Source organism: Melospiza georgiana, chromosome 1 (assembly GCF_028018845.1).
Source record: "Melospiza georgiana isolate bMelGeo1 chromosome 1, bMelGeo1.pri, whole genome shotgun sequence".
NCBI classification, from domain to species: Eukaryota; Metazoa; Chordata; class Aves; order Passeriformes; family Passerellidae; genus Melospiza; species Melospiza georgiana.
This window is the reverse complement of record NC_080430.1, coordinates 90076856-90102069: the sequence shown is the minus strand read 5'-3', so window position 1 is coordinate 90102069 and position 25214 is coordinate 90076856. Positions and strand designations below refer to the sequence as shown.

Sequence of the window (25214 nt, the reverse complement as noted above, 5' to 3'; positions counted from 1 at the left end):
AATAGGAAGGTATGATTCCACTTTCATAGAAGCAAGTGGAAATTAAAAGGGGGGCAAATTACTCTATTGGCACACTTTGAGGTCCAGCTTTCCCTTTTCAGGATATATTTAATGAAAAGCATAGTATTTTCTAATAATGCAATTCTTTCAAGAAGAATAGGAAAGGAATAGAACAGAGTAATTGTTCAAAGTTTCAATAATTGAGGCACTGTACCAGCTGATGTCTAGTTCATTAAAATTATGTTTATTTTTGTGGAAAAATGACCAGAATTTGTCATTAAACTAAGGTTAACTGATTTTAAATGTAAATTTATATCATGTTTTGGATTTGTGCTGGACACAGGGTTGATAATGCAGAGATGTTTTTGTTATTGCTGAGCAGGGCTTACACAGAGCCAAGGCCTTTGCTGCTTTCCATGCTGCCACACTGGTGAGGAAGTTGGGGTGAATGGGAAACTGGGAGGAGACACAGCCAGGAGAGGTGACCCAAACTGACCAAAGTGATAATCCAGGTTATATGACATCATGCTCAGTATGTAAAGCTGGGGAGAAGGAGGAGGAAATGGGAACATTTGGAGTGATGGAGTTTGTCTTCCCAAGTCATGGTTATACATGATGGGGCCTTGCTCTTTTTGAGATGGCTGAGCACCTGCCTGCCCATGAAAAGCAATGAATTTATTCCTTGTTTTGCTTTGCTTGTGTACACACCTTTTGCTTTCCCTACTAAACCATCTTTATCTCAATCCCTGTGCTTTCTGCCTTTTCTTATTCTCTCCCTGGAGCTGTTGCTAGAAGAATGAGCAAGAATCTGTGCAAGGCATGGTGTCTGGCTGGGGTCAAACCACAGCAGAGAAGCATTTCTAAGCTTATGCACAGCGAATAACTGAACTTTTCCCCCTCCATTTTGGTTTGGAACACTGTATGGTAAAACCTTGCAGACTTATGGCTGATAGGACCTGTAAGGCCATCACTTTCTCAAATCTCAAAGAAGGAAGGGATATTCTAAAAACAGGAAGAAAAAGGAGTAATGGTATTGCTTGCACTGTATATTTCCACTTCTGATCGGATATATTTGACAAGACTCCATGTAATGAAAAATAGAAATTAATACAGAAAAAAAAGCTTATGGTAAATCCCTTCTATTTTCTAAAAATTAGCAATTATATATTGCTGTGCATAAATGTTACTTTTTTAAGATTTTGAACATGAGCTTGAAATTTTGAAGTGGAATGAAGTTGGATTATCTTGTGTGAGGATAACTTTCTGACTAATGACAGCAATGAGAAGATTGAATGATATACTTGTCTCATGTTGGTAACAAGAGACCCTGTGTGAAATTTCTATCCATAAAGAATACTTCAGAACTGAAACATCTGTGTTAAGTTTAGTCCTGCATTTTTATGTCATCCCTTAAAGAAATAAATGAAAACTTCAAAACCAGAAATTATTTTATATTTTGAAGAGAGAATTTCTCTTTAGTGTCTATTAATCCCCTCTTTGCCTTCCTGTTAAGGAAACTTGTTCCCTGGAAAAGTGTCCAAAAAGCAGACTCAAGAAGTCTGAAACTTTAAAAGAAACAAAATTTTTCTTGAACATTTTTATGACTATTAAGATTCCTCCAGGGAAAATCATAGCTGAACAGAACTAAAGATGCTTTCAAATTTTTTTCTAAAATAACTGCTTCTGGAGCAGTCTTTACTATGACATTTAAATGCTACATATGTGAAAACCTTCATTCACTCTTCCCGGAGGTGGAAATAGAGGCCATCTATATTAAGGCCTTCTTACTACCCTAGATCTATGATGAACACTCCTGTTAAAATCAGCAAGAATTCACTAAATCTAGAGCATATTAATGAAGGTGGCAGGAATAGATGCACAGTTGTTTTGCTGACTGGGAGCTTTTCAAGGATTGCTTTGAGGCACTCCTTAAGTGTTGCCTCACATGCTCCCAAAGTAGGTTGGTGTTAGTGTTGGAAAAATTAGATCAGTCTTGAGAGATGAAAGAAGAGTTGTCTGTTATGACAGTTCTTTCAGCTGGAAAAGAGGGAGGAGAACTGGGTTAAGGCAGCCCTGTGTCCTTGACAAGAGCTGCAGACAGACCATCAGCAGCTGATGGCACAGCCACAGAAGTGCTGGTTGTTATGGGCTGTCTGCTGCAACTGCTGCCCAAAGCACCACCTTCTTCAACCACTTCAGAGCATGTGTTCTCCACATGTTTTTAGCCAAGATTTTCTCTAGCCAAGGAAGAAAATCCTTCAAAAGTCATCATCGTCTCCAAAATTAACTCGTTCCTGTGCTGTACTATTCTCCCCATGAAGAAATTTTTCCTGTTGCGCCATTTGGACTCCTCAAGCTGAAGGCCTTGGCCATTTCCCCTAATTTTGCACATTTCTGCCATTGCTGGGAAGAGGCTGGTTCCATTGGCATTTAACTCTTTCATGCAGTTGTGGGCTATTAGCAAATTAACCTTAGTCTTCTTCTCTTCTTTTCACCAGACTAAGCTGTGTGTTTGGGCACACAGCTTCTGAGGAGCAGCTCTAGTCCCCAGACATCCTGACAGCAACCTATTGCACCCTCCTTTAGCTCCTCAGCACCATTTTTTTAACAGGGATGCTGAAACCAGGACACAAAATTCCAACTGCAGTCTCCATGGCAAAGAGGAAAGCTCCACCTGATGCAGTCCAGCACCAGTTTCCTGCACTGATAGGGAGCACAGAGTTGGCTCATGTTTTACCTAGTGTTGACTGAAATACCCCAGCCCATTTTAGCAGGTCTGCTCCTCATCCAGTTCTCTTCCAGCTGGGCTGACAGATGGGATTCCCTGATTTCCAGTGTAATTCTCTAGGTTTTTTGCTGAGCTTCTTGAGGCATTTGTTGGCTCCTGTTATACCTCAATATGCTCAGTGGGTTTAGGGGAAGGTTTTTTGATTCACCCTGGGTGGTGCACAGGAGACAATAAAAAATTCTCAGGAGCTTCAATAACAAACTTTCACTTGCAAACTTTAGAAAATTAAGATAGGATAAGGTACTTAGCAAATTTTAAAACAACATCTAAAGTAAGCTATTTTATAAGCTTTAACATAGCGAACTTCAATTTATCCAGACAATTTAAGGCACTTATTAAGGCAATGACTGGAATTCTTTAGTCTGGCTTACATTATAATTCAAGAAGGAGAATCTAGGAGATAAAAGAGAAAGAAAAAAGGATAAGAGAAGTTCAATGTGTTAATATATACTCAGGCTATGTGGAAACACCCAGATATCTCCCCTAGGGGTGAGTTTAACATTGTCTGATGTAGCACCATGGATCATGTACAGTCCTCCAGTAGAAAGCCCTGGAAATGAGTCTGAGGACACTTTGGGAGTATTCGATGAATTATGACACCCTCCATGACATTATAGCTGCCTCTCAGGTCACAGCAGTAATGCCAATTATGCCCCATCAGAAGGGATGAACAGTCTTATGCTTGTGTGTAAACAGGAGGGGCAGTTTTCACATCTGAGCCAGTTGTGTAGGGGAGGACATTGGCACGACAAAAAGCACTATCCCACCTCACAGAAGCTTACTGGCCTCTGTGTCAAACAGCCTCTTACTGGCTCATCTTCCTCAAAACCAGCTTGTTGCTAAAGAAAGGTTTATTTATCATTGTCATCCTCTGCTGTGCCTGCCCTTGTACCTGGGCTGTTTCCTTGCACATCATCAGCCAAGCACCCACTGCTTTTGCAAATGGCAGATTGCTTGAGCCATTCACCTCTAACATTTTGGTCTCTCACAGATCAGTCCACAAGTTTATCAGGTCTTTCTAGACTGAAGCTCCCTAGAGATCTGCTGAGGTGTGCTCTTGCTATCAAATCTGCTGAACAAAACAGGCCTTACTGTGTACCTGTGGCATTCTCTGCTTCTTAACCATTACCTCAGCGTCAAACTAGTGACTTTTTTTTTCTCCATGGAACTTGTGGTACAGCCAATTTACAACCTAAGCTTGATATCAGTCAGTTAAAATATTGCCTGTGTATTGTGTTTTTCTGCAGCACAACGGTGATGTGTTGATGGTATCAGATGTGTTAAATCAAACAATATTAAAACCTGAAGACTAACCAGAGTGGATCAGCGTGTGAACGAATATAATTCAGTTTTGCTATTTTCCTAGTTTAATACTATATGAAGATAGATTATATCTGAAATAATATTGGTTAGAATTGCTGTAGTTCAGCTTTACAGCATGCTTGTTGCCAGACACCTCTTCAGATGCCCCAGGACTGAGGTGGTGAGGCTGAAAATGAAATCAAGCATTCCTTACAGATTGTAAACAACATGAAGAGGTGAGCTGCTTGCTAAAAAACTCAGATTACCCTTCTAGGATTATCAACTGGACTATTTCTTCCTCTTAATCTATTGTTTTTAGGACAGACTTCCAATTTTTATACCAAATAAGATGTTGGTGCCATATTCAATATATTTTTTTTACCAGTAACACTCAGATATCTCAAAGATAATGGCCCTAAATTCTTACTCATATTGATTAAGCTTTTCAAAAAGGCAGCTATTTACTCCAGACATAATTGGCTTTTCAGTATTTAGTATCAATGCAAGCTCTATTCAGAGAAATTGTTTATCCATATTTCTTCTTTTTTTCTGTACTTCTACATGTTCTTTAAAATATTCAACCTATTAATATAAGAGCAACTTTCACAAGCCAGAAGATAGTAATTTAGATCTCAAAACCTGCTTTTACTGGGATAGTTATTTCTTGTGGAATATAGTGCTTTCCTGAAATGAAATTATGCCAAACTGGTGGCTTTTCTCACAATATCTTGTAAAGAGCACTTTCAGATTCCCATCTTCTAATTTGAGTGACATGAATACATTTTCACTGAGCTTTATTCCTGTTTGCCCTGCAGAGGTACCACTGCTGAGAAATGCTTTGATTTCTTTTTCTTGTACTCTATCAACAGAATTGTTTGTTAAGAACCATTCATAGAACATTTCAAAGGCAAAGGAGAGGATAACTGTCACATAAAGCACAATCAGAAACCTTTAGGCTAAGCAGGATAGCTCACGATGAAATTTAGCAAAAAACACTTGACTAATGAGTATTCTTGAAAAAGAACCCATTGGGATTATGAAGAATTGGATAAGGAAAGGCATAAGGAGAGATTATTTGCAAACCAGACAAATCTGTGATGTGTTTATGGAGATACACTAAATTGAGTTAGTCAAACAACAGAATGTTTTTTGTTTTTTTTTTAATGGCAGGATTTATCAAAATTTAATTTTTTTCTAGATTAGGATGAGAAATTTAAACAATACCAATCAAAGTGAAAATATCATCTTCTAAGTGCACGTTTGGCTTTTGTGTGTTTAAAAACAAACTGTTGCTACTGTATCAAGATGCTGTGATAACTTTTTGTCAGCATTTTATAATAATATTACAAGACACATTTAAATTTCACTGACTTGGCATCTTTCAGTAGAAAACTACTTCCTGGAAACTGTTTAATCAACTTGCAGATGAAATAGTGCACAATAAATGTTTTCAGTTTCTTACATCCTTCTCTGCATAGTGAGTGCTCATCTCATCACAATCAGGGAACTTGAACCCATCTCCTTGCCTGTCCCCACCCAGCCCACTTTAGTAGCCAGTTTTACCCTCAAAATCAAAGGAGATGAGGAAATACTAGACTTGGTAAAAATGCATCAAGAATTCCTTTTAAGGACACCTGCAGATCTGAACCATTCCCAGAGGAAGTTAGTGTCTTCAACTTAGTTTTTAAGTGGCACTCTATTTTAACATTAAAGCTGGCCCTCAAAAGTGAAGATACAAAGAACAATTTGGGTGCTTTGGGTTTTCCTGATAGAGAGCTTGTCACTGCAGATGCCTCCTGCCAGGCACTGTTTGGATCTGGTGATAAAAACTAAATCCTCCAGCTCCTAAAGGCTCTGAAAAACACTGAAATCAGAGGCTGCAGGGATGCTCTTCCCTGATTGAAAACCAGAAATAAACAGCAAAAGGAAAGACTTTATTCACACAGCAAGGAGAAAGGGGTTTTGGTTTTAAACTTGCCACAACACTCTGTGTTTCTAAATATACTAAAAGGGCTCTTTCTCTTCAATCTAAGCCTGGAGATTCATGACTGTGCCACTGGCAAGGGTTCATATTAGCATTTCTGCTGATGTTCTTGATGCCTGGTTCAAGGAGACATTTGGCTTAATTTGGAAACCTCTTCTGCCACGAGTTTCCTGGAACCATAAATATTAATAGAGTCACTATTGTATATTATCTTCTATCCACAAAATTTCTGGAAAATATTTCTTACGGAGTAGCCTCTAAAGTGAGTTGAAAGATGAATGATGTGCTAGATGGAATGTTAAGAGGCAGCATCAAGATGACATTTTCTAAGGATTCTGATTGCTCATGTCTGGTTTTTCCCAAGCAATAAGGCTAAAGGTCTTCCTGCAGCATAAATGACACTAAGCTATGTAGAGAATTTGCCTGAATATCATCTCACAGTTTCTAATGAAACTTTGCATTTATGATGTTTTCATTGGAAAATTATGTTTTAGATAGATATATATATAAACATAGAAATTGTATTGAATATATTAGGTTATTAGCATTCCTGTGTGTATTTTGGAAAACAATGATAATACTTGATTATAATCTATTATGATAAAGCTGATATGTTCTTTAATTTTTAGCCAAGAGGTCACTGGAAATTGGAGCAGCTTGCCTGAGGTTTTTTTGGATCTCAAAACTGGAAATTGGCGTATCAAGATTATGGGGCCATTTTTCCACCAAAACCTTATTTAGACATAAATTAATTCAGGGGATTCGTCTAATATGCATTGCACCGTGTGGGTACAGGATTATAGCCAGTTCTTTTTGGTCTTATGGCCTATTAATTTACAGTATATTAGATGAACCTAACAACTGACAATATACCCATGCCTCCCAAAAAGTTCCCTGGTGACTTTGAAATGTGTTGTATGGTAGCAACGTCCAATTCCTTTTACAGGGCAACAGTGTCAGCATTCACACAAGACTTACAAATCCTTGGCCTGAAGTCAGTGTTCCTGTAAGTAGGGCAGGGGTGTAACATAGCTGCATAACAGTTCAACTTAGTTATGTCCAGTTATCAGTGCATTGAAAGCTCTTTGGGGAAAATGGGTGAGAGATAGGGCACCTTGCTAAGAGTCACCCCATTTCTCAGTCTCAAGGCTAAACTGGACTTACAATCACCTTTCACTCATGTTGGCTCTGTAACTATGTGAAGTGGCTATCCAGCTTTGATGCTCTAGGCTCAAGTAGGTGACACTGCAATTGTAAAATGATGTCTCTGGTTTGTCTTGCTGTTTGAAACGCAGATTATTCCCATGAAAAAATAAATGAAGGAGGCCTATTCCTTTAAAAGGATATATAATAGCATTTTAGGGTAAGACAGTGGAAAGATTAAACCCTGTGTTTGCTTGTCTAAAACAAGATACAGAAATGTGTCTGTACATGCACACAGACAAGTAAATAAATAGCTTAGTGTTCAAAAGTGCTGAGCACATTCAAAAGTAATTGAGCTCAGTGGGATTACAAGTGCTTGCTGCCTGCATTATTATTTTAATATCTGTTTTAAAGACTTTAGGAAAATTTAAGATCAGGCTTTTATGCCATCGAGCCGTAAACTTTCCTTGTCACACTGTGATTACACCCCCAGTCACCTTCTGTCAGCCTAGCCAAGAATTTCAAAAGTTACTGCTATGCTGTAGTCCTAGGAACACTCATCTTCCCTTCAGCCTTAGAATACAATCTTCTTTCTTCTCAAATATTTGTGTCTCAATCTCAAATATTTGTCAGGCTTTCCGGAACAAGTTGATTTTAAAAATGTGGATTTCATTAACCTTAGTATGAGATGATTGCTCTGGGCTGACTCTACAATTAAAGCTGCTCTTAAGGTCCAAATAGAATATGTGATTTTCCCTACACCCTAATGAATTTCAAAGACTAATAGTTTCACCCATTTCTATACTTTACTGTACTTGCATTAAAAACTGAACTAATACTGATTTTTGGTGATTCCACTTCCTCCCCCACACACCCCAGTACTGCAGTAAAATAGTAGTTTTAATAATGTGTGGAAGTGGCTCCCAGCACACCATGTGTAGGCCAGTCTCAGCTGATCAGCAGGAACATGGGTGGTGGCTGGTGGGTGCAGCTGTCATGGGTCACCTCAATTCACTGTTGGGGAGGCAAACCCTAAAAAGCCTGATTTCAGCCCAAAAGGCTCCAGGCTTACAATGAGGAAACCCTTCATGGGGGAGGCAATGAGTGGGCTGTGTGGAAAGACTAAGTGAGACAGAGTATTTAATTTTTGCAAGATTTCAAGCTGCTGTACTAGTCTGAAGAATGGTAACTTCTGCTTTTGACTTTGCTTTCTATTCTCAGATGGGATGCTTCATAAATCTTGGAGAGGGCGGGGGGGGGAATCTACAGAAAAGTAAAAGATTTAACTTGTCACCAACCCCTTCATCTAGTGTTAAACAATAGTTTAAGGAGTTGTTCCTTCCCGGACAAAGAGGTCCAACTTCCCAACCTCATGATGGAGTGTTTGTTGGCAAATCCTAAGTTGCTGTATTTTGGGCAATGTCAATAACAAAAATGTAATAAGTGCACAAGATCTCACCTTATTTAAAATAGTTTGCATGCAGTCACAAGGAAGTGCATACAAATACTTATGTAATCTCCAGCCCCTGACATTTGCAGATGACTGGTTGATGCCATGTTATTTCTCATGCCACATTTTGACTGCTGTTCCATTTCTGTCATAAGAGGCTTGGGTTATGGGCCTTAGTGCCTGTTAAAACAAATTACCTTACCATTATCATCAATTAGCCCCAATTATTGTCAGACAGAAATGCAAAAAATATTGAGAATTTTTTTACAATTCAGTACAGATGAGTTCAGAGGAACTGCTAATGACATCTTCAAGTGTTGCACGAGGAACTTAGGCTACCAAAAAATAAAGGCTTTCTTCTAGATTGTATATGCACACCACTTGAGGAGGCCAAGCAATTGGTGCTTTCTGTCACCAGGTCACCCAGCTGTTCTGCTGGGAAGGGATGTGGGTTAGAGCATGCAGTGGGACAAGTTCTCCAGCGCAGCAGCACTGGCAGCCATGCCAGCAGCTCCTCATGGAGGATGTACTGCATGTATGGCCTTTGTCCTTTGGCTGATTTCTCTCTGTCTTCCAGAATTATTAACTGACTTTGCCAGTACATGGCAGCATGCGGTAGAATGCTGATTTTGTCAATCTTACAAATATTTAGTCTGTAAAGAAATATATGTTATTAAGGCTTTTCAGATTTGGATCTTGTACTTTCAGGCCTGAATTTTGCTTTCTGCTTCAGGCCCTGTGGGCCTTTCTGAGTAAGGACTAAGCCTTCTGCTTTACACTACATCTCATTGGAAGTAAGAGTGTTCTTGTCCTCAATCTGTTCTTCATCTCTTTAAAGGGAAGGAGCTTCAACTTAGTTGCAAGATTCTGTGTGTGCAGTGAGCACATGTGGAAGGCAGGGCAATAGCTTGCAGGTAAGGAGAGCTGTGTGTCAGGAATGTGAACACTTAAGAGTGGTAGGAGTTGTGCTTTAAAGTAAAATGAAGGAATAGCATTAAAAATAGAAAAACAGATTATACCAGAGTTGTTCCCTCAAAAACCTAAATTAAGTAGCTTGCTCAGCAATAGATATTATAATGTTAGTGTGTACAGTTTTGCCACAAATGCTTTTCAGACATAGCTTTGCTGTTAAGGAACAATGAGGACTAGAGTCACTTTACTGTAATAAATATCATAATGTTAATTTAGCAAGTCATACGTGGTAGCACAAATGTATTAATGTTGTTGGTTCATGAATGCCAAGGCTCACACACACAAGATTTGAAGTCCTGGTTGTGGTTCTAGTGCCAGTGGATTTATGAAAGAAGTTCGTTCACAGTGTTCAAATTTTCTGCAACGTTTCCTAAATGAGTGGCTTTATCCTGGCTGCAGTACAGAGCTTAGAAACTTAGGACAAAGCTGTACATGATGGGGATAAAGCTCTGTTCAAAATCCTCTGACTGTGTCTGCCAGTATAACTCCTCTGCATCCTCTCGCATCGCTCATCACTTTCTGATCCTTTCTGCTGGCACCACCTGCACTGAGATTTGGAAAGCTTTCAGGGATAACTATTGCCTGTGCGCAAGCTGAAGATGATTGTTGCTCATTATTCTGTTAGGATGTAGTGTAATAGTTATGACAGATACTGTGGCAACCAAGTCTCTTGTTATTTGAAGAGATTTAATTCTCAACAGAAGTTGACAAATGTCCTTAATCGTTCACTTTCTTGCAATGAAGCAATGAACACCAGTAATTTTAAAAAACAAGTGGTTTGCTGATTTCAGAAATTTCCATATGAAATATACTCCAAATTTTTTCTTTGCATCAGTTTTCTACTTTAAAAATGTAACCTCTTTCAAAACACAATACAAAGAAGCACCACTAGCTGTGTTGTGAAAGATTATAATAAAAGAGAATAATATACACATCTTTGAGGTATACATGTAGCAATACTTCATTTCTTTCTGTGCTACAAGTGGTCTTGGTTACCATATTTTACACAACAGCTGTGAAAATGCTGAAGGCATTAGGCTCCAGGGAGCACAAGTGTGATCTACTGGTCAAAGTATAGGACTGAGAAGGGAAAATTTATACTGCAGGTCTGTGTTTGTGCTGGTGTCTAAATCATTCTATCTGATCAACTCAAAGGCAGCTTGGTAATATACAATGGTATCTCAGCCATACCTCATGGCTTTTCTGTCTGAAAAACAGAGTAGGAACAAAAATCATTATCTTATTGACCACAACACTGGTCGGTCCTTGAGAAAGACAAGTTTTATATATATATATATATATATGCTCCACAGAAAGGCAAAAGGAAACTAAATCAATGATATTTTGAAATAATTTAGAATTTTACCCCCGCTATTCTTTTTGCCTCACAGAAGGGCTGGTTTACACTGTGGAGTACTGAGGCTTTAAATCCCTTGTGAATGTTAAGCTTTGTGGACTGTTTTTAATAAAAACTTCAGTTGAGAAGCAGTATGTAAGCCAAAGAACTGTTGTTATTAATGGCTTTATTATACAGTGCTCTTACATGTCAAGAAATATAAATATTGCAGGTGTAATATCTGTCAGCCATAGGCCTAGAAGGGTTTATGCAACCTGGAATGACAGGTTTGGAGTCTTTATTAATTTTTTCAAAGTCTTGTTTGAAGAAGTACAAATTCCAAGAATTTCACTTTTTGAATTCGAACAGCAAGACAGATTTTCTTATCTCTCCCTGAGACAAGAGCAACTCTCTCTCTCTCCTGAGTAAAAAGGGAGAAAGTATGTGAAGTGAAGAAAGGGGCTGGCTTCATGTATAACTACCCTGAAGATTTCTCTGACTCTTGAAACATGTTAAAAATTTCTTGCTATAAGGATCCCAAGCTTGTATTTTGTTCTTACCAAAGTACTCTTTGATAATGAAATTACCAAAGAGTAAACTGATCTGGGAATTTCAAAATCTCAGACAGGCCTCGGTATCCATTTAATAGAGTTTTACTTGTCTCCTTGTGTAATATTTCAAATTGTTCATAAGAAAAATGTGACATTCTGCACATTATTTTCTTCATTTTTTGGATATGTATCCTGAGACAAAAATGTTGAGCATTACTGCAAATAAATGATTTACTTTGCCAACAACGATTTTACAAACATTGACATGGTACTTTCTCTTTTGCTGCAAGCTAGTATTTCTTTTTATTAACCACAATAAAACTGGGATGTAGACAAGTGACATTTCTTTATTTACATGAAATTTTAATGAACAAAAACGTAACTTGTTGTAATTTATGGTTGTTGCATGGTGTTCGTTCTGACTAGGTGCAGGCAGTTGCATATCAATGCTTTTGTTAATATTAAAAATTGCTGCTAGCAAGAAATTGTTAGAGTACAAATTAGCCCAAAAAGCCTTGGTTGCATTTCATTGAGTCAAATAGATTATCTTTCCAGTCACTAACTGGCCACAGACTTCTGACTGAAGAACTCACATGATGTACAACAGGGTTACTTCAGATGACTTGGCTGCTGAAAAATTTGAAGCTGTATAGCAAAATTTTTTCCAAAGTGAAAGTAACTTCTCATTATAAATTCAAGAATCTCTGATTCTTAGAAATGGTGAACTTTATATGTCAGCACAAGGCTGTGAGAGCACTGCTGCCAAACCCACACAGCAAATCTACCAAGATTGCCAGCACATAAAGATTCACCTAACCAGAGTTTTGGCTAGATATGGAAAAGTTGAGATACTTTAAGCCATTCAAAGGGAAATCCCAGAAGCAACTTCTTGTTGCTGTAGGTGATAGATTTGCATTTATATTCATTATATCCCTACCACAGCATTTATTAGATTGATTTGTCTTTTTTGTTTTATTTACAGAGCTTCCCTTTCCCTCTATTTCTTCAGCTGCTACTGCCTAAGAGGCCTTGCAAAGACCAAAAAATACCAACCCCAAATCTGAGCACTTTCAGCATAACAAGTTTCTCAGATCAGCCTGTCAAGGTCTGACATTAACTCCTTTTCATTATATGACAGTTGGCAAGTCAGTGTCACTTTGTTGCTTGAAAAGGTGCTTGCTTTGTTCTTTACCTGCCCTTTTATTTTATTTATTTTATTTGCTTTTATGCAAAATTCTCCTATTTCCTCATGGTGTTAATGTTTTCTATGAATTTGACAAAATCCAGAAATAATTCCTTTTTCATTTCCTTTTCACAAATCCCTTGATTCTTTGTTGTGCACTATAAATTCTGACTATTTCTGCTCCTCTACCCACCTATTTCAGTAAGCTGGAGAGCTGTCTTAGGGCTGCTGCCTGCCAGTCAGATGCTGTAGAAGGATGTCTCCCCGTGCACGATGAGGGACACTCTGGCAGGGTCAAGTGTGCACGTTCACTATGCCAAGTGTCAACTCCAATTACAGAATGCTACCTCCCAACTTTTTGAAACACGTAGTCCCTCCTAAAAGTTCATCGAGTATTTCTTAATTGCAGAAAAACTCCCTCTCTTTTAATTTTTTATAAAGGGAAGCATAAAAAATTTAAGTGAAAACTTTTAAAGGGTATAGCTTGAAATTTAAGATTTGGCGTGTTGTTGTAGCACAACTGACTCCAAACTCCAAGCTGTAAATTGGCACAAGTTTCATTGTGCAGTAATTTAATTTCAATTCCATTATCAGCTTCTCAGAGTCAATGTGATTATTCCTTTCTTTGGCTAGGCAATGTAGTTCTTGAATATTACAAACCAGAGACATGAATTGAACTCTGAAATCTTTGGAGTCCAAGAAAGTGCTTCTAGTGTCCCTCCCTGATACCAGTGGTGTTGAGAGGCAGCTCTTTTGTCATAAACGAGAGTGGTAGAACACTGGAACAGGTTGCTAAGAGATGTAGTAAATGCCCCATCCCTAGAACTGTCCAAGGCCAGGTTGGATGGCATTCTGAACATTCTGATCTACTTGACAGATGACTGGTTCAAGATGAAGACAAGATGAGCTTCAAAGATCCCTTCCAACTCAAACAATTCTGTGATTCTGTGAAATGGTACAGTCTTTTTTTTTATCCAGAAATAGACAATAGGCTAAGTTAAAATGTATTTGATAGTGAATACAGAGTGGGAAGAAGGTTCAGGATGCACAATACTCTGGAGTCAGATTGGTCAGGTTGGATAAGTCCACTGAAACTCAACATTTTTTTTTATTGCATGTACTCTGGCAAGAGACTATAAGCACTAAGGAACCTATACTGCCGAAGACCCTGTGAACTGTGTTAATAGCATCCTTGTGCAGTAGGATTTCAAGTTCCTCTTTTAAATTGGGGATTTGGACACAGTTATGCCACCCTATAAGCACCAACTTTCAGGATTTATCACTTGTCAGTGCACTTGTTCATAACACCAGCTGCAGAAAGCAGTTTATTTTCAGCCAGACTTGAGACAAACAGATTATCTGAACAGAATGTACCTCCTTATAAGCTTATTTGTCTGTGGTTTGTTTCTATTAGTTTATATTGCTTCCTGATGAGCTGATTTCTGTGGCTCATTTCTTAATCTGCTCACAGGTTAGAGAAAAGGGCCTGTGGAGATGACTGCTTCTAAGTGGCAGAAGCCTGAGATGCTGCACTGCTTTGTGTTAAAACGCCCCTGGGAGTCAAACTTCTGTGCCAGCAGCAAATGAGTTGCTCTTCCATTCCATAGAGCGTCGTGGTCAGCAATAAAACGGGAAGAGATTGGCCTGGGGGTGGCAACCCCCTGCTCATGGCCTGGCTGTGCACTAGTCACGGGGTGGTAAGCAACTGGATTCTGCACTACTTGTGCTGTATATTCTTTTATAATAAGTATTTTCCTCTTCTGTCTCATGAAAATATCTGTATCTCAACCCACCAACTATAATTTTTTTCCTGATTCTTTCCCCCATCCCACATGGTGGGGACTGAGCAAACATCTGCATGGTGCTCAGCTGCCTACTGGGTTAAGCCACAACAGCAACCTAAGACCTTCCTTTTTCTGGTCTGATAATTACTTTCTCAAGCCCAGGGGACTCTCCTTTCTCTAATGGGATTTGTTTCACCCTGCTGCAGAATCACAGATACATACTAATATGATAGTTTCTTTCTCCCAGCTCAGTTTGAGCTAATAGATTGCTTATAGGTGTGTGAAAACCTGGCTACTGATCATTGTATCACATCTAACTTCCTGATCGTTGCTGATGGCATAATTACTCTCTTACATAATATAAGACTCCTAAGCAATATTTCTAAAGCTATGAATGATGTCAGCAGTGCTTCTCAGAATTTAGTACAGAAGAATTTTAGGTAGTTGAGATTCTATCAAATGCAAGATGGATTTTTATTTTTTCTTTAATTGCTGGATAGTAAAAATCACTTTGAAAAAGGCCAAAATGACAAAAGATCAACAATAATTACTTAAATGAAGCTCCTAGACCCAAACTGGAGGCAATATCTTCTTACAATGTGTTTCCAACATTTTCAAGAAAAAAACCCAAACCGCTAGATCTAATGTCGGATTCTGTGAGTGCAAAGGGTATTTTTACTTAGTTAACTGTCTGCTATAGCTTGAAAACCATCTGCATGCACAAAAAAGACTGTCAAAAATCATTAAGAATAAGATTATTTTAAATTAACAAAAGTAATCTTCATTTTTCCCACCACCCATTTGCACTTCAGAAAGGAAGAGCAAAGGTGTCTTTGAAATGAAGGCCCTTCTGTTTGAAAATGAGTATTTTTAGGAGTAGTATTATGTATAGCAAAAAATTGTGGCCAAAACCACTATTCACAATACCTCAGTGTGCTGCCAGAAATGCCAAAATTGGTTTCGGCTGGGATTAAAATAATTTTCTTCATTAGCTACTGTGGAGTTATATTTTGGATTTGTCCTGGAAACAATATTGATAACAGAGATGTTTTTGCTACTGCTGAGCAGGGCTTACACTTTATCATAATATTATTTAGTTATGAAAAGACCTTCAAGACCATTAACCAAAATATAAACCCAGCACTGCCAAATCCACCACTGACCTGTGTCCCTCAGTGCCACATCTACACTTTGTCTTTGTGATTCCTTGAGGGATAGTGATTCAATCCCTTCCCTGGGCTGCCTGTTCCAGTATCGGATAACCTTCTATTGAAGAAATTTTTCCTAATATCCAGTCTAAACCTTTTCTTGTGCAACATGAATCCATTTCCTCTTGTCCTATAACTTTTTACCTGGGACAAGAGACTAACCCCCACCTGTCCACATCCTCTTTTAAGGCAGTTGTGTAGAGCAGTAACATCCTACTTGAGCCTCCTTTTTTCCAGGCTAAATAACCCCAGGCCCCTCAGCTGCTCCACATAAAACTCGTGCTTCAGCCCCTTAACCTGCTTCATCACCCTTCTATGGATATGCTCCAGCACCTCAATGTCATTCTTGTAGTGAGTGGCCCAAAACTGAACACAGGATTTGAGATGTGGGTTCATCAGGGCCGAGTACAGCACGATGGCCACTTACCTGGTCCTGATGGCCACACTATTTCTGATGCAGGCCAGGATGCCTTTGGTGTTCTTGGCCACCTGGGCACACTGTTGGATCATGTTCAGCTGCTATCAACAAGCACCCCCAGGTGCTTCTCCACCGGGCTGTTTTCCAGCCATTCTGTCCCCAGCCTGTAGCCCTGCATGGGGTTATCATGACCCAAGTGCAGGACCTGGCACGTCATCTTGTTGAAACTCATTTGGCACGTTATCCAGCCTATCCAGATTCCTCTCTATAGCCTTTCCATCCTCCAGCAGATCAATACACCTTCCCAGCCTGGTGTCATTTTCCAACTGATGATACCCTCACACAGGTCATGGATAAAGATTTAAACAGAACTGGCCCAAGCACTGGGGAGCACCACTGGTGACGGGCACCAGGGGGATGTAACTCCAGTCACTTCCCTCTCTAGACCCGGCCATCCAGACAGTTATTTTGCCAAGTAAGGAGGGCACCTGTCTAACTCACACGTAGCCCATTTCTCCATGAGAATGCAGTTGGAAATTATGCCGCAGTCTTTAGTAAAGTCTAGCTTTTCCACAGCCTTTCCCTGATCTTCCAGTCAGGTTACACTGTCATAGACGGAGATCCAGTTTGTCAAGTCAGTCTGCCTTGTACAAACCCACACTGGCTGGGCCTGATCCCTTAATTGTCCTGTGTGTGCCATGGGATGGCATTCAGGAAGATCTGCTCTAGGGCCTCCCCAGGCACTGACAGGCCTGTAATTTCCTGCATCCTTTTTCCAACCCTTCTTGTAGATAAGTGTTGCACTTGCTAACTTCCTGTTTCCTGTGAACTTCCTGGCTAACCAAAGCTGCTAGTAAATAATGCCGGGGTTCATGGGTTCAGTCCCCATATGGGCCATTCACTTAAAGAGTTGATGATCCTTCTGCACTTTTTCCAACTCAGATTATTGTGTGATTTTGTAAATGATGGAAAGTGCTTTGGTGAGCGCTTCTGGGATCCCTTGGGTGCACCCCATCCAGCCCCAGAGACTTGTGCTGATGTCATGTTCAGCAGATAAGGCAGGGGGAAGACAGAAGAAGCGGGGGATGTTCAGAGTGATGGGGTTTGTTTTCCCAAGTTACCATCAAACATGATGGAGCTCTGCTTTCCTGGAGGTGGTTGAACGCTTGCCTGCTCATGGGAAATTGTGAATGCACACCTTGTTTTGTGTGCACACTGCTTGTGTGTATGGCTTTTGCTTTACCCGTTAAACTGTCTTTATCTCAACCCACAAGTTTTCTTGATGTTCCTTTTCTGAGTCTCTTCCCCATCCCACTGCAGGGAGGGAGAAAGTGGCTGTTTGAACTTTAGTTTCTAGCCTAGGTTAAACTCTGACAGTTGTTCAACAGCATAAAATATACTTTAATTTGTATTTGAAGAGAGGTGTCAAATGTATTACCTACAGACACAGAGCATACCCTAAAAATAAAGCAATATACTGAAAGTAATGAAGCTCAACTGGTAACAGTAGCTCATCACATATTTGTTTCATATTGGTTTTTAGTCTGCACAAAAATTCTGAATCTTAAAACTGAACAATCAAATGATAATGGAAAGTTTAAAAATGGGAGGTTGCACGAGAAACATTATTGCATATTTAGGTATATTTTTAAATCTCTAATGTTATTTCAAAGAGAGAGAGAATTAAATTTTTTACAAAGTTGCCAGTGTGTTAAAGTTAACCTGCTGGGAATGACTTTTGGTAGCTTGTGATAACAGGTATAAATTATAAGTTTCATGGTTATAAACAACCTGTACGTGGATGTGTTGCATTTACTATGCAGAAGAGAAATCTTCTTTGCACTTTTTCATGTATATATATGAAATGTTTTGGATTTTGTAACTGTAAAAAGCCATTTTGTCACTTAAAGTCAGTATCACTAAGCCTCAACCAGCAAGATTATACTCTCCAATCCACATTAATAATTCAGTGTAAAATATCTCCACGAAGCTTGTAGCCCTGTCAGAGATAGAAAGCGTTTATATTTTCTGGATACATTACATTAAAAGCAAAAAGTATTTGTATGCTGCAAGCACTTGCAAATCTAGTCATGGTGGATTTGTTATGAAACGAAGACCATAATTTTGAACCTAACCCTGCATTATCACTCATGTTGATTTCTGTGGACAGTACTGTAACAGGTAACTTGTGATAAAACTGCCCTGCCTGGACAGGTGTTACGGGTGAGGACAAGTGGTAAAACCTGAATCCCAAACATATTCACTTCTGATCTCCATATGGGATAGGAGGTTTGCCAAAAACATCAGGTATTAAAACATGTTTTAAACATGTTAAAACATGTTTCAATTTGTGTTTCATTCGGTCCTTCTGTTTTTCTCACATGTCTATCTAGTGTGCCCTGCCTGACTTTTAGGATGACAAGGGCTGCATGCAGATGTGTTTCTAGTGAAGTCTGCTTTAGTCAGAATGACTAATGAAAGATGGCCTAGCTACTGTTTGTCAAACCCATGCAGTCATATTTGCAACACAATCAGTCTTTTAAAAGCAGAGGCTTATGTCATCAAGTCTTCCTTTGAACTTTTGGATTCTCTTTAGAAGCACAAAGCTTTGTCATGCTGTTGCAAAAATTCATATTTAGCAGCTGTTAAAACGTTTGAACATAAAATTTAATGATAACATTTGCAGGAATTAAATACTTCCATCAAGCATGAGTGCTTATGGCCTAAACCCGTTAGATGCTCATCACCTGCTACCTAAGCTGGGACTGGGGTTTGCCTCAGAACAGGGGCTGATTGCAACAAACACTGAACAGACGTAGTCAGTAGCAGTAGAAAAACGGGCTCTGTTCCAGAGCTTAAAGTTTCAGAACACAGGCCTGAAGAGGAGTGGGGAAGTGGGGCAAAATATGTCACCTGTACTATTAAGGGTTTTTTTCCCATGTCTTAATAGTTGCTACTTTTTTCGGGAATGGGGATCTGTCTCAGGATTCACCATCGGTAGGCAAAGATTAGCCAAATTTAAAGACAACTAAAAGAGAAGGTGTGCTGCAAACAGACTGGAAGAAGAAGTGGGAAGCACATGTAGGCTGAAGCTGTGAGGAAATGGTGAGCATTAGTGGAATGGGAGGGCAAAAAGGGCAGGGAACTGAGAGACAACCCATCCTACCTGCCCCACCAAATCATTGTGGCACCTGTGTTTCTGCTCAAGCTTCTGGTATGACCTGCCCTGCTGCCTCGGGAGTCTTCTCAATCTGTTGATCTGGACTTGTTCAGAAATGCTGGCCCTCATAGGGGAATGATTAAGGCATGTGGCTGTACAGTCCTGGAAGTGGTTGGCCACAATGGACTGGAGGATGCAGAGGCTTACAGGGTCATTATGACTCTGCCAGTGCTGTGTCCTTCCTACTGCACCCTGCAGTGGTGTGAGGGGTCGCTTCCCTGTCTGCCCTCACATTCCCTTCCTGCAGTGCTTCTCCTCAGCTGCTGAGGTGGCTGGCACTAAGCACCTATGGTTGCTTTTAGTGGTAATGTTGGGAGACATGCAGCAAGCCATCAAGCAGGGACAGCTTTCTCAGTGATTGCTCTGCTAATAAGTTATTTAGGAATAAACCCCAAGTCTCACGGTAGTGTCTTTATGAGCCTACTTCAGAGCTGGAGTCAGTCTTTTGAATGCTGAAGCATTTTCTGTTCTTCAAATTAACAGATTCCTTCCACTGAAGCCAGCAAAACTGTATTTTCATGCTTGCTTTTGCTACAACTGCAATACAATTGCTGACGGGTTGTGTATGTAAGGTCCTGATTTTCACTTCTTTTTCCCTGCGTGGAAGATTGCCACAGACCAAGTGTCTAAACAGTTGACAATGACATCTCTAATCCTGATGAGAAATTTGGCCATTTTCATTATTAAAGACAGCCATTTATGGGCAAAATAGAATACCAGGTGTAAGTGAAGAAGTTGAAGAAGTCTTGTATTTTCCTTGAGCGTAGTTTGGTTTTTGTGGTTTTGTGGGTTTAGTTGGTTTTTTTTTCTTTGTTTGTTTGTTTGGCTTTTTTTCCCCCCCCACAGGAATAAACTAACAGTTACAATCTTGGCTTTTGCTCTGTGTGCCATAGTAGCTTTTTTACAACTGGTGGTCTCAAAGAGCTATATAATAAGTGGAATTTCTGTAACTAACTCCAAGCATGTTCTGAGTTAGATAAAGTTTCAACAAGCCACAAATCCACTGTTATAGTCACAAAGCCACAAATCAAACTGTTTACAGTTAGGAAGCAACAGCATCAGAGTTCTGATCCTGCACATTTTTTCAGATCAAGCAGTTAATCAGAGACTGGAGCACTGAGTACATACATTTTGCCCATTGTCTCTACAACGAGCAAAACAGTATTTTATTGTTCCATGATGCAATGTGCAAAAGAATATAGCAGGGTGAACTAAATTTTGCGTATAATGAATAAACGAGAAGGATTATGTCAGTCCTGAACATGTAACAAGTGTTATCTGGGCTGCAATGAGTTAAAAATGCCTTTCCTAACATAGAAGCACAAAGGTGAGGCTGTGCTGACCTCAGTGCAATCATTTAATGGCTATAGCATTCATTTCCACTAATGCTTTCAGTGTCAGTGGAGGATCAAAGAGAACCTGGCTTTCTGCTGGCAAAAGTTCTGCCTGAGAGCCATACCCCTCCCTTCCAAGACCCATTTTGCAGTTTTCACATTTACTGCATTATGTTGGCTCTTATTATTCTGCATGCTTCCTGTTACATGGTTCCAAACTGCTCAACTCTTTAATGCAATATCCAATCATGCCCATTAGCTCTGACTCACAGTTTTCAAGAATTAATATGTAAGGACACTACAAGGGAAGGATACCCTCTCCTGCTCATACAGTAGACCAAGGCAGAGACAAAGCCCTATCTCTGGGCTTCTACAGCATTACCCTGTGAATTTTATAGCAGCCTTGTCAGAAAAGCTTTGTCAAAGCCTTGGCATAGTCCTGTTGTGGTTAGGCAAGCTGGGTGTGACCAAGTTCAGAGCTGGAAGTTGTGGCTTCATGTTGAAATTCTATGAAATCTCCAGTTTTTGACTCAGAAATAGAGTTAACAGTAAAGCCTAGTCAGTTTTCTAGAAGTTATACTATTCTTCAAACACAAAAACTTCTATACTGACATTGAGTGGCCTGAATGCCTCCTATTGTTTAAAGACTGTGGTCAGCCTTTATGATGGATTAACAAAGCACTTCATTGGAAACCCAATAATCAGTGCTCATCACGAGGTTACTTACAGTATGCAAACAGAGCACATTCCCAATTAGTAGTCTCCATGTGTGTGTTACTTCCAAAGGGCAAATCTTCAAAAATCAGGACAAAGAAAAGAGACACAAATCAGTTGTGAGGGACCATATTTTATATAAAAATGTGAATGGAAATTAGGTCTTCAAGACATATTTATTGTAAGATCAGAAAGCTGTGTTTTGTCATCTGTTTTGATGGGGAAAACTAGTTTCAATAGGGAATTGAAAACAACTATTTGATGTAAACAATATATGCAAGTGGTGAGGAAACTATGCATAGCAATCAATGTAAATAAATTGCTCTGTAAACTGATAACAGGAAGCTAGAAATATTAAGGAAAACATATAGCAAATATTTTCTACATGTACTTGCAATAAAAAATAAATCATACTGATCACCTAGGTTCTCCTAAATTGCAATGCATAGTATAAAAAAAAAAATTTAAAAAGCTGTTTGGTGCAAGGTTTTGGTTTGGTTGTTGTTTTGTTGTTTGTTTTTGGTTTTTTTTTTTTAAAGTGACTTCAGGAGATCAGCCAAGAACATTGCTCCACTTGATAGCAACTGTCTTTTTTTGTCAATGATGCTTTGTTCATCTGGAAAGAAATGTTTAAGGTATACCTTATTTGGCAATTAGTTTTGGTAAAATCATCAGCTGGCTGAAAGGTGTACAGTTTCACCTTTGAATGGGATGTCACACACTATATACCTGCCCCAATCATGAATAGAAAGGGACAAACACACTTTTATGGTGTTATAGAAATATATGCCCTGAAGCCAGGGCTATGTGTTTAAATTAGACAAAAATTCCTAGTATATAAAGCAGGGAGCATGTTAGCATGCTATATTTCATGTCAGGCTTATTTTGTAATTTTCTGCATGGTTTTATTTCAATACCACTTTGTGAGTGAAAATCTTTACAGCTCAGTTTGGGCTGAAGTTTGTTCTGTGTAGTTTCCCACTTCACTGACATCACAGTAGTAGCATTTCAAGCAATCTAATGAGAGTCTGCCTTACCAGTTTTTGGATGTAGGTCCATCCTAATATGTGCAGTTTTATTTTGGTATTGGACTAACATTGGAGGTCATTTAATGCTCTGCAGATTGCAGAACAGGAAGTAGAAAAATTCATTGTGAGTAGTATGTCAGGAAAAAATTAATAACAAAACAACAACAAAAACCCGAACAAAACCCAACAATGAAACAACAATCAAAGCAAACAAACAAACAAAAAACTCTCAACAAACACATTCCTTTGGCTATGATGTTTTTTGATTATGTATATGGTTATGGTGTATCTGGCAAAGCAGAGGATTTTTCAGGAATGGTTTTTACACGGGAGAATAGTCCTGTTCTCTCTACTCCTGGTGACCAGCCCACTCCACACCTTTGGCTTTGGGCCGTGGTACTTTGCATTGGCCACACAGCATCCATGGCCAAATGAGCCAGCTCGACGTGATGCACGAGTATTGTACCCCAAGTGCAAATTGTGAGAAAGCGACCTCTGCTATTATCAGCAATGGAAGAGACATCGAGGAAAATCTGAGCTTGAATTGGAAAATTTTAGGGGAGAGAGATTTCCATGAAGTATTTTAAACAGCATGCCTCAACAAGAGGGCACACTTGTTGCTGCCACCTCCAAACAGATCTGTGAGCGCCTCGGGAAACTTCTTCCTTACGGGAAACTCCTCCCTGTGCCGCCCCAGTGCCCGGTTCAGCAGCGGCCGGACCGGCCCCGGCTCATGTGGGGCAGGCGGGGCGGGAGGCGGGCGGAGCGGAGCAGACCGGCCGGGCCGGGCCGTGCCGAGCGGGCCCAGAGCGCAGCGCCCGCGGAGGCTGCGCTGGGGCGGGAGCCGCGCTGCTCTCCGCGCCGGGCCCTGCATGCCCAGAGCCATGGCCGGGGAGCCGCTCTCCTTCCGCGCCTTCCTCGACGCCCGCCCCGCCGGCTGCGAGTACGGCTACGGGCACGGGGACGGGCTCCGAGCGCTGCGGGACCGCGAGTTCCCCCGGCTGCGAGGTACCGCGGGCGGGCCGGCCGGCCGGGGGCGGGCCGGGGGCGGGGAGGCCCGGGCCAGTCCCGGCTCGGATCGGCGCCGGGCGGGACGGAGCGCTCTGGTGTGACGGAGCGGCGGCAGGGGCGGGGACGCTGGCGGCGAGTGCTAGGCTCAGCTCGCCGCAGTGATTTCTGCGGCTCGGGGAGGAGTCAAGGGGCAGCTCTCGCTCTCCCCCTTCTCCTCCCGATCGTCCCTGTCCTCCTCCCTCCGGCACAAATGCCTCAAAGGTGCCATGGATTCCGTAATAGGATTTCGATATGGATATGAAGAGGGGAGTTCGGAGGTGAAGGAGAGACATTATAGTAGTACATCAACCCATTTCTAGTGAAAGCTTATAGTTAGACAGGTGTTTGTGAGCTACTTTTACTCTTATAGGTTACTATCCCCCCAGCATTAAACAGCCTTGTGCATACTACTTCAAATATAATCGTGATGGTTATATGATTATATGACAGTAATTTGTCTGGTTTAAAGAAGTATCAATGCTTATTGTGATGGTGTTCGCAGAGGTTCTTAGGATGAGAGAAGAGATGAGAATGTTGACTCCATGTTTCAGAAGGCCTGATTTATTATTTTATGATACACATTATATTACAACTATACTAAAAGAATAGAAGAAAGGATTTCATCGGAAGGCTAGCTAAGAATAGAAAAAGAAATTATAACAAAGGCTTGTGACTGATTGAGACAGTCCAAGACAGCTGGACTGTGATTCACCATTAATTAGAAACAATGACATAATCCACCTGTTGCATTCCACAGCAGCAGATAATCATTGTTTACTTTTTGTTCATGAGGCCTCTCAGCTTCTCAGGAGAAAAAATCCTATGGAAAGGATTTTTCATAAAACATGTCTGTGACAGTTTATGGTATTGGCACTTCAAAAATCTTACGACAAAAAGCCCCAGGTAGAGAGTGGAGTAACTAGCATCAGTTTGGATGCCCTATAACTGTTATTTAGGCCACTCTTTCTCTTGAGAGGTTTGTGTTGCTGCTCTTTTTATTTTTGTAATTTCACTGAATTTTGGTGATTGGATACAGGAGTGGGCTTTCTCATGCGTAGGTGTTTAGATTGAATGGAGGTATACTTGGCTTCTAGAGGAATGTGAAAAAAACTTCAGCAGCACTTTAAAGAACTTGAAGATTTAGTAAGTCAGTGTCACAGTGTATTATTACACGTAGTAGCTACATCAGTGAAAGTTTGAACACCAGAAGTTTCTTCTCCAAAATTTAGGCGTAAATTCTGAAAAGTGGCGATTTTGTTACTGAAATATTGTTTAGGCCTTTAAGCAGATGAGTTTTTAAAACTCCCGAGAATCAGGCTTGTTTCTCAGAGGCTCCCCGGTTTTGAAATAAAGTGTATCTGTTAATGAATAATGTCCGATGGGTTAGTCTAGTTCCCAAAGGGAGGTTACTGCAAAGGCAGAGCATTAGGAATTTTTCTCCATTTAAAAATGTTTTTGCTCATGTAGTCTTCTGAGTTCTGCAGCCTGCTGAAATAAGATGTAGATAACTTAGTATATTTCGAGAAAGAGATGAACAAATCCAGGGTCTAAAACAGAATCTTCAGTAATGTTAGCTAATTGAAACGACATAATCATGTGATCACCTATGTTAAGGTGACCTAGGTTGCAAATTCCTTCTGATTTCCCCCTTGGAATTTTAACGTGTTATCCAATTAATGAATTGCCATCTATTCATCTTGCAAGCTTGTCGCCTCTGTGAGGAAACTCGGTGTCTGTGAGGAAATGTAG

General features: G+C 40.1%; 1 protein-coding gene across 1 annotated transcript in view; it reads left to right on the top strand.

The window, feature by feature from the left end:
- The first annotated feature begins 23299 nt into the window (after positions 1–23299).
- Positions 23300–25214, top strand: part of MOCOS (molybdenum cofactor sulfurase) — a 206811-nt gene continuing 204896 nt past the window's right edge. Inside the window, exon 1 of the mRNA XM_058031943.1 lies at positions 23300–23423. Coding sequence (XP_057887926.1) covers positions 23300–23423 — 124 coding nt within the window. The remainder of the gene's footprint in view (positions 23424–25214) is intronic.